The following is a 16,304-nucleotide window of genomic DNA, read 5'->3' as shown; positions in this document are numbered from 1 at the left end:
AAACCAGTACGGCCCTTACAAGAGTGGTGCGGCCTACCCGTACCAAGCCCCATACGGCTTGGTCATACCAGGTTGGTGCGGCCTGGCCGTACCAACTTGGTAAGGGCCGTACCACTAGAGGCAAATCAGAGATGAAGTCTGAAACCCTTGAAACACCTTTTATCCCAAATCAAAACACAGTTTATACCTTTTCTTGCACATTTACTATTCTATATCATTGTGTGATTGCTTGAGTTGATTCCTTAGGAAAATTAAACACCAAAACCCCTTTTTCTCACTTCTAGTCTTTAGCTAAGCTAAGTAAAATTCTAGATAAAGAAACCGTCCCTGTGGATCGATACCCGATTATACTCCTCGATAGAGTTGTGCACTTGCAACCCTAATCGGAAGGTGTAACCGAGGTTTAAAAGGTACGCTCCCAAGCGTACCGAAACTTGTGTTGCGCTTTACGCCGATCAACTACAATTGACATATCTTTCTGTGAGCAGTGATTGTTTTTTTTCATTTGACCCCTTGTTTTTATGGTATTCTATTTAGCTAAGGCTTTTTCATTATTACCAAAAAGAATACAAACAATTAAGAAACACACAATAATGAATGGGAATATGAGCACCATATTCATATTGAGGTTAACCCCAGTACTGGTACAGTAATACTGTGCCAATGTGAGGAACTGTGCTTACTCTTAACCTTTTACAAGCGATCAACTAATGTTTTAAATAAGTAACAACCATGAGCATAATAAAAACCCAAACTTCTAAATAGCGTTTATAGCGGTATAGCGGGGAGACAAAAAAAAAAGCTTTATCGAATAGCGGAGCTATAGCGAAAGCTATTATAAATAGCATTTTTTTATTTCAAAAATTATATTTTATATTTCTACTAATAGTAAAAATGTTTCATCAAGAAAAAAAATATCAAATTAATTAAGAAGTTCTAATATTCATATTAAACCAATACAAAGTTCAAATTGTCATTCAAAATATCCCTAATTCAAAAACTATCGATATATTTTATATTCAAAATATACCACTACCATATATTAATGCATGATACAAAATTTAATTGATATAGCGGTATAGCCCGCACATGTTCCATTGTATTGATATAGCTTAATAAAGTAAAAAAAAAACCAATCTAGATATTAAGGCCCATTAAAATTGCAAAATCATGTTTTCAGAAAAAAAAAATTGCAAAATCATAACCCATGTAGCATAGCGGACCGCTATTGCTGCTACGCGCTATAGCGGACCGCTATTACCGCTATAGCGGTCGTAGCTTGATTAGCGCAGTTTTAGCCCGTAGCTTAGCTTTCTGGGTCCAAAACCGCTATAGCTAGCTATTTAGAAGCTTGTAAAAACCTATATAAAACTAACTGTCACACCCCGAGACAACCCGCCACGTATTTACACGTAAGGCGTGTGCACATCACGTACATTATCAATAATAAATACTCATGCAACATTTAAAAGTCAAATAAGTCTTCCAACACTACAATTAATTTGAGTACATAACACACATTCAACATGAGATCAAGACAAACATGGCAAACAAACCGATAATTGTCATGTCAGTCAATGTATCCACTTTTAAAGAGAGAATTAAAATTTAACTAAAAAGAAAATAAAAAGATAATTGAGCCCTCTGTTTGTTGCCTTCCTGATCCGTATCCCTCCTATTCGTGCTCCATGTCAGTTTCATGATTTCCTGGAACCCACATAAAAGTGGAACGAGTGAGAGATCGAACAGTCTCTCAGTACGGGATTTAGTTCCAGTCCCGAAATTTGTCAAATTTACTTATTAACACAAATAGGATATTAAAATTATATCCTTACATGCGATCTTACTAATGAATATTTAAAACACACACACACACGGGGGTACACACACACACACACTTCTTAAGTTATCTTTCAAGTTTTTAACTGCCTCACCAGGGGGACTCAAACCCCACTAGATCTTGGCCATGCCACTAGACGGGGACTTGAACCACCGCTAGATCTTCTTTGCCTCACCAGGGGGACTCGAACCACCCTAGCTATTGGCGTCTCACTAGGGGGACTCGAACCACCACTAGTTCAACTGTCTCACTCAACGGGGACTCGAACCACCGCAAGATATTGACCCATGACGGGAAGTCCAACCAACGCCACGTTAACGAGGGGTCTAGTCGGACACTAGACCCAATGTATACATTCCAACATGCGTTCAACGCATATTGGCCCCTTTCCTTTAACTTATTCGTTACTTTCCACATTTGTTTCGTTTAATCACACAAATATCATACTCTACACTACACATCTTAAAAATCCGTTGATCAATCGTATAATCTTATCCTAGTATTCTAAACAAAACAAAAAGGATCGTTCGATTCAACATGCATAATTCCATAAATAAATAAATGCAAACAAAACGATAAGTAACAATTTGACAATGTCCAGGAAACCCGTACCTGCTATTGTGGTGTAATTGCTACCGCTTCTTCGTCACTCTTTACTCCATAACTCAGACCTAGACCATGTAATACGATTCGCAAATTAATATTTATACATTTTATTTTTCATTCGTCTGTTACTAGACCGATAATTATAGAGTACATATGGTCCGAATATGCAACTAGATATAAGCAGTAAAGTTTACCCTAAGATCATGCATATATTAAAATTGATTTTGATTATAACGTCTGTATGTACGTCTGTACGTATATAAATATAATGAAATTTATTTCTCATGATATATTAAAGTATATATATATATAATAGAATTTATTGACCAGAACGTCTGTATATATTTTCAAGTTGATTAAGAGCATGCATATAGTGAAATTTATTTCTCATGATAAAAATATATATTATTTATAAGTTTTAGAGTATAGTTCTTTGTAAATAAATAACATAGTTCTAGGTTATTAGTGAATAAATCTCTAGGGTTATCGGTGAAAGTTTCCATCAAATAGAATAGTAAATGTAAATCAAAATAGTTGTTTGTAATAAAAATAGTTCTAGGATTATCGGTGAATAAATCTCTAAGGTTATCGGTGAAAATTTACCATTTAATTATAAACTAACTGAAAACTCAAGTAATGTTTATACAATTCCCGTACTTTGGTGAGACTCAAACTAATTGAAGTTAATAGAACAAGTATTATTCGGTTAATAATTTATATTATCAATTTTACGTTAAAGGAAAAATTGAAACTTATTTAAAAGCTATTCTTACTGGATTTCGAAATAAGTAGAAACAGGCAAAATACGAATATATATATATATATATATATATATATATAATATTTTATTATAGTTTAATATACTGATTTATGAAATTCTATAAATTTCTGACAATCGAAACCATTCTTAATTTCCACCGATTATATGATCTAGATATTTTATCAAATAAATAAATCAAAGAAATCTTATTAAATAAATAATTTTCATGAATCTTCATCAAGCAAATAAATACAAAATAGATGAGATTTAATAGACATTTATAAACGTTTGAACCAAAAATAAACATACTATATGATACTATTTACAAAGTATAATAATATTGAGAAAATAGTAATTAATCTGGGGTTACCTTGATGAGAAACTTCCAAAAGATTAAGAGAAGAGATTTTTGGGTAGTCCTTCGGTGGCTGTTATAAATCCCGATAGATAAAACTGAAGCATGAAATTTTGAAGTTGCACAATGGATGATTACTATATAATTGCTCTAAGTTTGATACATGAAATTTCATCCAAGTGGTATAGAGTCAAATATTGAGTTTGAAGAAAAGAGGAGGGACAAAAGATGTGTCAGGGAACACAATTAATATTTAAGCGGTTTGGAATTAAAATAGACAAAAGGAAATTAACAGGATAGGGGCGCGACTGGGTGACGCTTGATTGAACTGAGGGGGCGGTTAAGAGGGGTGGTTATAATTATACAATTTATGGTTGGTTTATTTGAGAAGTTAATTAGTTATTTCAATTAGATTCGCACCTTTTTATAAATACACCTTCTTGCAGATATATAATTAGATTATGATTTGGCAACGATATTTTATATGGACTATACAATTTCAGAGATCTATATTGAATTTATTTGTTTCTTGTCACGGTAGTTTAATTTGAATAATTTGTGAAGTTGTTAAATAAAAATAAATGACAAAGAAAAGTTGACATGTAAGGATGAACAAATTTATACACTATTTATGTTGTACCTTAATTTAGTATTTTCAATTAAGTGGTGTTTCATAATTATTTATATTTTTAAAATGAAATTTTCAATTAGATTGTACGTACATAAAATTATATAGTGCTACATTCTTCCCCTCTTCAAAAAAAATTTTGTCCCCAAAATTCATACATAAGAAATCTTTTACATAAAAGTATATAATTTAAAATTATACTATAAACATAAGTAAATATTAATGAATATATATATATAGAGTTAGGCTGGGGTGCTATGGATAGCATAGTGGCCTTTATGCTATGGCTCAATATTCGAGTTTTCAAAATCCAAATGGTCGATCCGAACCGTTCATCTTATTCTCTATATTAATATCTGCTTGGAGACCAAATTTTACATTTTTCTGAATTTTTTTAATATTTATTAAGTATTTTACAAAATTGTTGATCCAACGGTGACTGCACAAAACAGTAAAACCGTTGGATTAGCGATTTTCAAAGTGGCTTAATAAATAGTAAAAAAATTCAGAAAATTATAAAATTTGGTCTCCAAGCAGATATTAATATGGAGAATAAGATGAACGGTTCGGATCGACCGTTTGGATTTTGAAAACTTGAATATTGAGCCGTAGCACGGGAGGCCACTATGCTATCCATAGCACCCAGCCTAACTCTATATATATATATATATATATATATATATATATATATAGAGTAAAGCTAGCGTGTGACATGCTCACCAAGAAAGTTTGGTGAGCATAACTCCAAAAGTATATCAGATCGACGTCAAATGCCAAATCCAAACCGTTGAAATCCATGTACTTCATGAGTGATGCATATATATGCAAAATTTTGAAAGTTTCGAGTTTATTTGCTACACGGTCAAGTGGTCAAAGAAATGAACATTTTATTATAAGTTATTTTATATATTCAATTTTTATTATTTCTTTGACCACTTGACCGTGTAGCAAATAAACTCGAAACTTTCAAAATTTTGCATGTATATGCATCACTCATGAAGTACATGGATTTCAACGGTTTGGATTTGGCATTTGACGTCGATCCGATATACTTTTGAAGTTATGCTCACCAAACTTTCTTGGTGAGCATGTCACACGCTAGCTTTACTCATATATATATATATATATATATATATATATATATATAGGAATATGCTAGCATGCTATGCATAGCATAGAGCCCCTCCATGCAACGGCTCGGATTTCGAGTTTTCAAAATCCTAACGGTCGATCCGAACCGTTCATCTTGTTCTCCATATTAATATGTGTTTGGAGACATAATTTTACATTTTTTGGAATTTTTTTACTATTTCTTTAGATTTATTGAAAATCCCTGTTTTCAGCAAATCTGGACCATAAAAAAACAGCGATTTTCAATAAATCTAAAGAAATAGTAAAAAAATTCCAAAAAATATAAAATTTTGTCTCCAAACACATATTAATATGGAGAACAAGATGAACGGTTCGGATCGACCGTTAGGATTTTGAAAACTCGAAATCCGAGCCATTGCATGGAGGGGCTCTATGCTATGCATAGCATGCTAGCTTATTCCATATATATATATATATATATATATATATATATAGAGGTTGGCTAAGATCAAAGTGGTAGTTCATGAGCTTTGGTGCTACCAATTCGTTTTTCAATTTTCAAAGTTCAAAACGTCGATCCGGACCGTTCAAGTTGTTCTCCATATTAAATTGTGCTTGGAGACCAAATTTTACATTTTTCTGAATTTGTTTACTATTTATTAAGCCACTTTGAAAATCGCTGATCCAACGGTGGCTTAACAAAACAGTAAAATCAGAAGCCACCGTTGGATCAGCTGTTTTCAAAGTGGCTTAATAAATAGTAAAAAAAATTCAGAAAAATATAAAATTTGGTCTCCAAGCACAATTTAATATGGAGAACAACTTGAACGGTTCGGATCGATGTTTTGAACTTCAAAAATTAAAAAACGAATTGATAGCACCAAAGCTCAGGAACTACCACTTTGATCTTAGCCAACCTCTATATATATATATATATATACAGACTTTTTTTTTCCGAGGTGTCACATTCTTTCCTCGTTCAAACAGAATTTTGTCCTCAAAATTCAAATATTAGATTGTAATTACTTTTACTAATTGTAACTAAATGTAACACTAACACTAATATCAAATTAAAGAATTCTGACAACACAACGAGCTAATTAAAGAATTCTAGATGAAGTTATTATTGAAAACATAAAATTATTTTCAGAAACATAGAGTTAAGCTAATAACACAATCGGTAAAATAATTGATTAATATAATTTAGTAGAAATATAAAATGTTAATGCACAACTTATATTAGAGGTATATATATATATATATATGTTTAATACGGAAAATGGGTGCCTATTTTAACAGGACATTTTTTAATTCATGCAAAACATAAGGTATACACAAGACAGTTTTCACTTTATTGTCTATATATGCTCTATATAAATTAAAATATGCATTGTCAAAATGTGTATCCGAAAAAACTCTCATAGCAACACGTGCAGAAAAATTTTGAGTTAATTTATGCTGTATAAAATGTAGCATTTAAAAAAGGTTACGTCTTTATATTTTATAAAAAAATTTATTGAGAGTTAACAAAACGTGGCATGCGCAGATTAAGTAATTTTTTATAGATGGTAGGGAAATGAAACGGAGGAAATGGACAAATAAGGAAATAATTTAATTGCAAGAATAGAAGATTGTAAGGAGGAATAAGAAAACGAATTGCTAAGGATTTATTTAGTTTTAATGTGATAAATCATGTAGCAGTCGGTGTGGCGAGCATGTTTTTAACTCAATTTAAACTTCTACACATAAAATAGATGTATTTAATCAAAAGAAGACAAATTATGTGATTAGAGGGTTGATATTCAATTCAAAAATTCATCTTTCAATCTCAGCCGTTGACAAATCAGGACAACTACGTGCATAATATACGAATGGAGATACAACTAGAAGAATATGAAATACAATTACAAGAATATTCAATATAACTAGAAGTAGATAAAATACAATAAGTAGTTGTAACGTCATGTAATTTTAGGTACGTACGATCTATTAGAAATTCAGCAGGATTAGAATATCATATAATTTTCAATTATAGGTCATCCGAATATTCAAAGTTCCAAAAAAAAAGTAATAATAATAATAATTTTAGCAGCCAAAAATCTAAAAATGTTGATTCTCAGAATAGAATGACTTCTCTACAAAAATAACTATCTGAAATTAACTGTCTTCAATTGACAACCATATCCATTATAAAAGAAAATTGCTATTACAATTAAGATCATCATGTTCCATACTATTGTCCTACGCTTTGATATGTCTGAAATTATTTTAATAAGAGGCCAAGTTCAGCCCATAAAATTAGAGCAATCCATATACTCTCTTCTTCAAAATAACCAATTCAAAAATAACTACCCCTTCAATATTTAAAACCGCCTCCTCAATTTTAAACCAGGATCTTTTCCCTCTATTTGAATCTACGCATCCCCTGATTCAAAAAATCTCTCCTATAAATTAAAGTCATCCATCTATCTGTTTTATGCCAAGACCGCTCCCCCTCATTTTAATTACTTTGTTGAGTCCTCTCTAATTTGAGTACAAACCGCCCACATCTCTATATATTTTATTTGAATAAATTCGAAATGAGACTTTCTAACAATCAAAGTTGAAACCCCTATTCAATTCTCTGCCGCACCATCTCTCTCTCTCCTATTTTCTTCACAACCCTAAAACCAGTGTTTTAAAATGTCGTTTTATTCATACACGCGGGAAGGCCACTGCATACCGCATATGCGGTATACGGACGCATATGCGGATTTTCATGCGGATTTTCATGTGGATTTATATATGCGGATTTTAAAATAAAAATTCATGTATATATATAGGGTCCGGCTAATTTGCTGCCGGCAGCATTTTAGCCGGAGGTGCTGCTGGATTTTTTGTTTTTGTTTTTGATATCCAAACAACAAATCCAAATCGTTCGATGTTTAATCTATATTATAATCTACTTGGAGACCAAATTTCACATTTTTTAGAATTTTTTTACTATTTATTAAGTTGGTTTGAAAACTGCTGATTTCAGTAAATTTCTGCAGCATTGAAATTAGCGGTTTTCAAACCAGCTTAATAAAGAGTAAAAAAATTCCAAAAAATGTAAAATTTGGTCTCCAAGTAGATTATAGTATAGATTAAACATTTAACGGTTTGGATTTGTTGTTTGGACATCACAAAATTAAAAAGAGGCCGGCAGCACCGTCGGCAGAAATGCTGCTGGCAGCAAATTAGCCACTGCCGGATGACACCCTTTTTTGGTGACATCGGATGACACCGTGCATTTTCAAAGTCCAAACAGTCGATCCAAACCGTTCAACTTGATGGATATGTTAAAATGTGCTTGCGGATCAAATTTTATATTTTTCTGAATTTTTTTACTATTTATTAAGATGGGTACAAAAATTCAACGGTCTGAATATAGTGATTTTGTTAAATACTTAATAAATATTAAAAAAATTCAGAAAAATGTAAAATTTGTTCTGCAAGCACATTTTAACATATCCATCAAGTTGAACGGTTTGGATCGACTGTTTGGGCTTTGAAAACTTTGAAAATGCATGATGTTATTCGATGTCACCAAAAAAGGATGTCATCTGATCCCTTCTCTCTCTCTCTCTCTCTCTCTCTATATATATATATATATATATATATATATATATGAGATAGGCTAATATGCTTTCGGTAGCATATGGGCCGAAATACACACGGTCCAAATTTGAAATTTCAAAATTCAAAAAGTCGATCTGAACCGTTCATCTTGTTCTCCATATTAATATGTGCTTGGAGACTAAATTTTACATTTTTCTGAATTTTTTTACTATTTATTAAAACACTTTGAAAATTGCTGATCCAACGGTGGCTTAACAAAACAGTAAAATCAGCAGCCACCGTTGGATCAACAATTTTGTAAAATACTTAATAAATAGTAAAAAAATTCAGAAAAATGTAAAATTTGGTCTCCAAGCACATATTAATATGGAGAACAAGATGAACAGTTTGGATCGGTCATTTGGATTTTGAATTTTATATTTATGGTCCAATGCACAAACCCCTCCATGCATTGCAATGCACCATAGCCCATCTATCTATATATATATATATATATATATATATATATATATATATATATATATATATATATATTCATATTCATATATTTGAATTTTTTTCACATAATGACATAACCAACTATAGTTTTTTTGACTTTTTTCACATAAATTTTAATTAAAATACAATAATATTATCAAAACCGCATGGGAGAACTGCATGGCCACATATTTCAGTCCACATGGCCGCATATTCGGACCGCATGACCGCATTTTTAATCCGCATATGCATTTTTTTATTCCGTATGACCGCATATGCGGCCGCATGGTCAAAACCGCATAAAAGGGCCGCATGGATATTCTGAGCACGGCTGCCGACCGCATACGCATATGCGGCCACATATACGGCCCATGCGGCCGCATTTTAAAACTCTGCCCAAAACTGCACCACTTGTCAAACCGATTGAATCAACTCTTTTGTTTGGAAATTTATGCAATTAAGGTACTCTATAAACTTTTATATTTGGTTTATAAAACTGATACATGAATTTCATTGATTAGGATATGAGAACTAGATTGATATGATTAGAATAAATTATTGTTCTTAAATAGTATTAATTAATAAGTGTTCCTTAAGTAAATCTAAAACATTTATTTCTTTAACGATATTATAATATGAAAATTTCGTTCATCAATAGTATTTTCTTACTTGCATACAAATATAAATATTATATAGTTTAAGATAATTTCAGTTACCTATCGACGATTATATGTACTAATTTGATATCTTTATTTTTTGGGAGACTTGAATTTCAGAAATTATAATTGTTTGATTCAAAATTATCTTTAGTTAAACTATCCAAATTTCATAATTTACTCGAATTGTCAGGTATACATTATATAATATAAGAGGAGGGTTCAAATGCACCCAAATTTTTGTGCACCCAAATGTACCTATCTTTCAAATCATTTTTCTTCGTTTTTGAAGTCCAAATAGTCAATCCGAACCGTTAGATGCGATCTTTATATTAAGATATGCTTGGAGACCAAATTTTATATTTTTGAAATTTTTTTACTATTTATTAAGCCACTTTGAAAATCGCTGATTTTACATTTTCTGGACCATTGAATCAGCGATTTTTCAAAGTGGCTTAATAAATAGTAAAAAAATTCCAAAAAATGTAAAATTTGGTCTCCAAGCACATCTTAATATATATATCACATCTAACGGTTCGGATTGACTATTCGGACTTTGAAAATGGAGAAAAAGAATAGGGTGCATTTGGGTGCACAAAAATTTGGGTGCATTTGAACCCTCCTCATAATATAATATAGTAATTATTTTGTTTAAGATCTTACATATTCAAATGTTCTCAAACTTTCACCGGGTGCATCAAATTAATAGAGTTGCATATTCTATTTTATTAAATGGTATATTTTTCACCGATAACCTTAGAGATTTATTTACTAATAATCCTGAATTTATTTTTATTACAAAAAAGTATATTTTAATTACGTATCAATAATTTAATTATATTCCTCATGAAATACCATTTACATTATGTTTGTCTGATCATATATTAACAAATATATTTCTGTTTAAATCTTATGAATGATATTCGGATTTTGTACTTAATAAAAATTAGTTTAGCAATAGATTTGTCTAAATAAAAACATTTATAAATATTAATTTAGAAACCGTGTTACATAGTCTAGGTCAGAGTTCTGAAGTAAGAAGTAACATGGAGGCATGAGTGAACTACCCCACGACAACAGGTACGGGTTTTCTGGATATTGTCAAATTGTTACTTACTATTTTATGTGCATTTTATTTATTTAGTTTTGGAATTGTGCATGTTGAATCGGACAATCCCTTTGGTTTGTTTAGAGATACAATAGGATTATTCATATCGATCATGAGACTTGTAAATAGGATGTGTTGAGCATGGCATTGTGTAGTGTTAAATAAAACAAACATGGAATGTAACAGATAAGTTAAAGGAAAGGGGCCAACATGGGTTGAACTCATGTTGGAATGTATACATTAGGTCTGGGTTCGACTAGACCCCTCGTTAACGTGATTGTAGGCGAAAGCGGTTGTTTCACGCATCAAGATCTAACATAGGCCCGTCTAGTGCGACAGCCAATATCTAGCGTAGGGTGGATTCCCCGTCTAGTGAGAAAGTATCTCGTTGTTGGTTGGATTTCCCAGCGGGTTGACATTCTTTCAATGTTGGATAGATTTCTCATTGGATTGGCAAATGAATGGATTAACGGAAAACTTGGAAGATAACTAATTAAAGAGGTGTGTGTGTGTGTGATTTAAAATTGCATTAGTAAGATTGCATGTGAGGATTTATTTTCAATATCATATTTGTGTTAATAAGTCAATTTTACAAAATTCGGAACTGGAACTGAATCCCGTACTGAGAGACTGTTCGATCTCTCACCGTTCCACTTTTATGTGGGTTCCAGAAAATGATGAAGCCGACAAGGAGCACGATTAGAAAGGATGCGGATCAGGAAGTCAAAGAGCAGACGGCTCAAGTATCTTTTCTTTTTAGTTAAATTTTAATTCTCTTTGAAAGTAGATACATTGACTGACATGGTAATTATCGTTTTGTTTGTCATGTTTGTCTTGAACTCATGTTAAATATATGTTATGTGCTTGAGTAATTGTGGTGTTAAAAGACTTTGTTTGACTTTTAAATATTGCATGAGTATTTATTATTGATAATATATGTGATGTGCGCACACCTTACGTGTCATTACGTGGCGGGTTGTCTCGGGGTGGGACAGCAGTAGATGAAAGACAGCAAGAGAAATATGAAAGTCAATTAGTAGAAGATGAAAGACAATCAATATAAAATGAAAGACAACCAGAACAAGATATAATACAATTAAAAGAATATGAAATACAACCAATAGTAGATTAAATATAAATATGTAGAACATAAAAGATAACTAGTATAAGATGAAAGATAACGAGTAGAAATTAAAATACAATCGCTAGAACAAAAAAAAACCAGTAGAACATGAAAAATAATCAGTACAAAATAAAAAACAATGAGAAAAAAGATAAAAAAAAACAACTAAAAAAATGAAAGACATTCATGACATTCGGTCCGTGTATCAACGGGTTTTTGTCCTAAAACCCTGGTCCGGCCCTTCTTATACCCGGGCACAGACAGGGCGGGTAACAAGCAAGACACTGCGGGTTTGACCCACCCGGGTATAATCAAACCACTAACCCCAATTGTAGTTGTCATGTTCTTCTCATTAGTTTGAAAAAGTTGTTCTTGCGAGCTCATTGGGATTATATATCAAATGAGCTCAGGTTGATATAATTTAACAAATTACATTCTTTAGTTCAAATCTCCAGAGATGAAATCGTAGTGGACATACAATAATTTCTGTGATCCAGAAAGCATCCATGCAAAACAATATTTTTCCTGGTTATAACATATCTTACAAGTAATTAGTTTGCTATTTGAAAACTTTTATTATGTATAAAAGAGAAACACAAGTTAAAAACAAGCATCAAATGTGCCATATATGGTGTCAATAAAAGTCCTACAGCTTGGTTTTTATGCACATTTTTTTTTTAGTATATGAATATTCATACGGCACCCCATTCTGCTCATTAATTAATTGCAAAGCAGAATATAGTCAATACCTTTCTGAAAAGAAGTCTAATCAAATCCCATAAACATACAACATACACTATTTCATCAGATAAAAATAAATCATGACATTAACTTTCTAATGCTTTTATTTTCCCAAGATTATTTTTAACTGATTTTTCAAACTCTGGTGTCACATGGCCACCTAACATAAGCTTGTGCTGTTTAATTTTTGTTTCCTCGCATTCTAAGGCCTTTCTCCTGCATACCCTTATGCAACCTACGAAATTGAAAGAGAAACACAGAAAGATGTGAAATAAGGCCATTTGATTAAGAAACTGAACTTTTGAAAATAACAAAAAATGAAAAAAAAATCTATGGCCACCCCCAATGAAAAATCATACAGGTGCATGCCTAACTAATTTGTACAAGTCTGATAAAAAAACAGATGGTTAATATGTCTAAACTTAAGTCATACTAATATTACATTGGTATTGTAGCAGTACAACAATGTTGACAAAAATCTTACCACTCAAGTCTAATAGGTTGAACAAAACAGGGCACTTTCCGATAGTACGCACCATGGTTATAGCAGCCCAAATTTTTTGGTGATCATCTCTTGAGACTCTTATTATACATATCTTTGTGAGTTTATTTAAATATTTCACTGCACAAGTGAAAAGAAGTAAATGATTAGGATTTTATTGTTGATACATGCTGTAATACCATAACAGATGAGATAAAAGAAAAAAAACCCACTAAATAACTTCACTAGATGTACATTCCATTGTACCAGTATTGTTGGGATGAAACAAAGCCATGTATTATTAGGAGAACCAAATGAGCTCATTCATCTTGATACATACCAGATCTTAACTGATCAGAATGGTACCTAACTGATACCACTCTTGTTTTATTTTTATTTTTTTTTTTTTTTTTGACAAACAATACCACTCTTGTTAAGACAAGACTCTTCAACTCCTAATTTCTTTTCAATGAGAGAGCGGCATTAAAAGGTTCAAAAGTCAAATAAACAAAAATAGCTGGCCAACTTACAATATTAAGTTTCAATATCTGCTAACCCATATAGACCAAAATAATAACTGGATAAAATTGCAAAACTAAATTACAATATCTGATAAAACCAGATTTTAATAACACTGAAAAAAAAAATGGGTACCCTGGAATGACGAGTGTGAAGAGGCTAAACCACACTCTCCGAAATTTAATTGGATGCTATATTCAATGGCTTTTCTGACATTGAACTCGGTAAGCTCTATTGAATCGGAAGCACCTGTTTCACGATTTGGGTCCAAAATCACCTCCATCACCAAGTACCTGTTCTTGAATTGAACCATGCTTCCTAGAAATTTCACTTATTTCCTACATCCAATTCAGTAAATCAGGGCCAAGTTTACACAAGCACTGTATTAAACAGCAAGCATGCACGGACTGCCTTGCAGGTGCCAACCACGTGTTTTTAGATTAGTCTTCGAATAGAAATACAAGTGGAAAATTTACCTATGAAATAACATAAAAAAATACCGATACTAATAGCAAACAAACCAAGACGTGGTGATATCATCTCTAAAAAAAAAATTCATGCACCAAAATTACTCTCGTCAGAAAGAATGAAATTCACATTAAAGCTTATTGGGTCCTAATAAACATACTCCTACAATAAAAACCTCTCATTACTTGGGATTCCCAAAACAGCTAATCAAGCAGAACTTTATGTTATTTTAGTCGTTCTAAGCAATATAAATTAGTAAATGTTTACCACCATATTATATTAAAGGTCAAAAGACGATAAAATGAAAGCATCAATAAGATTGGAATGAATAAATTATAGTGTTCTATTTCAAAAAAAAAATTAAAATTTAATTTTTTTATTTTTTTATTTAAATCTCTTGCCCCAAGTTTGATTAGATTATAAAATCATGCGAACATAACTTCTTTATGTTCTTATGTACAGTCACCATAAACTATTCTTATTTGATTGAACAGGTGAAAAAAAATAAGAAGAGAACATTTATGTCGTCATACTAAAATATTAAAACAACGGCAATAATAATATTAATATTGATAATAACCATAATAATTTTAATTGTGATTATGATTATATAGTTTCATAATAATAATGAAAAATGATAATAATAACACTAATGATACAATTAATAACAATAACAATAATAATGATAATAATAATGATAATGGTATTTTTACATAAAAAATGAATATTATGATAGTAAATATAGTAATAATAATATTAATATATAGTACGAATTGTGGACAATTTGAGGAATAATTTATTCCATCTTAAATTATAATTGTGGGCAATTTGAGAAAAAAAGGTCCCACTAAACAAGAGATACCTTGACATATATTTTGAGATTAATGAAGGGCTAAATTAAAAAAAAAAGAAAGATAAACTTTACCCTGACCTCTTTTATGAAGAACATAACATAACCTAAATTGAGATTGAGGGATGTTAACAAAAGTAGGTGTTCTGTATGGCTGAAATTATAAATCCACGAAAATTTGAAGTAAAATTGATAGCCAAGATTTCATTCCGCTAAATCTAGTGAAATTGAAAGGTAAGCGAAACCCTAAATTTCGTAATTTATAACCCAGCAGCAAATTCCGCTACTCTCAGTAGCAAAGTTTTGGTATTAGTGAAAGAAATCAACAAAAGAAGGAAGTTTATGCGAAGCCATGAAAATAAATGAAGAGGATAAGATGACTGACCTTGAAGAAACCCTAGCCCTAGCTTAGCTCGATGGGAGGTGCCGCCGACCGTGGGAGTCTAACGCCAAGGAAGTCCAAAAAAGAGGCCCCAAGTTAGGGTTTCTAGTATTTAGCGAAACCTTTTTTTCCGGAAATTTGACGGATCTACCCTATACAAGTTGATATTTAGCGAAAAAGAAGCCCCAAGTTAGCGGCTCGAGCAGGATTGGAGAGAGCGGCGGTGCCAGAGCGAGAGCGAGAGAGAGAGAGAGGCGGACTGAGAGCGGTGGCGATGGCGAATAGAAGGGGAAATAACGATCCAACTGAGAAACAAGAGGCGGGGTGAGATCGAATTGAGTTGCTCAAACGGGCTTGCCCAGTGGACAACTCAATGGAGAATGGACAATCCATGGACAACGATGGACAGGAATGAGTGTTCACGGACCGTTCAATTATCGTTCAGATTCGGTTCGGATGTAAAATTTCATTTGAACATGGACCGAACTTAGGGCCCTATTCAGATCACAACTCATCCATCATCAATTCATTATCTGCTCGGCCCGTTTGTTTACAGGCCGTTTTGTCCATTTAGCAGGTCTAGTAGAATCCAGTGGACTCCCTTGTAGGATATTATAA

General features: G+C 32.1%; 1 protein-coding gene across 1 annotated transcript; it reads right to left on the bottom strand.

Moving 5' to 3' along the window:
• Window positions 1–12,984: 12,984 nt before the first annotated feature.
• On the bottom strand, window positions 12,985–15,988 carry LOC144574371 (putative ribonuclease P/MRP protein subunit POP5). The gene is made up of 4 exons (XM_078324330.1): window positions 15,690–15,988; window positions 14,122–14,324; window positions 13,471–13,608; window positions 12,985–13,221 (listed from the first exon to the last, which is right to left on the bottom strand). The coding sequence occupies exons 2-4, from the start codon at window positions 14,297–14,299 to the stop codon at window positions 13,073–13,075; spliced, it is 465 nt and encodes a 154-aa protein (XP_078180456.1). The 5' UTR covers window positions 14,300–14,324; window positions 15,690–15,988; the 3' UTR covers window positions 12,985–13,072.
• Between the last annotated feature and the right edge of the window lie 316 nt (window positions 15,989–16,304).

The sequence above is a fragment of the Carex rostrata genome, chromosome 2 (genome assembly GCF_964058835.1).
Source record: "Carex rostrata chromosome 2, lpCarRost1.2, whole genome shotgun sequence".
NCBI lineage: Eukaryota > Viridiplantae > Streptophyta > Magnoliopsida > Poales > Cyperaceae > Carex > Carex rostrata.
The sequence above is the reverse complement of the archived record's forward strand: the minus strand, read 5'-3'. Positions and strand labels throughout refer to the sequence as shown.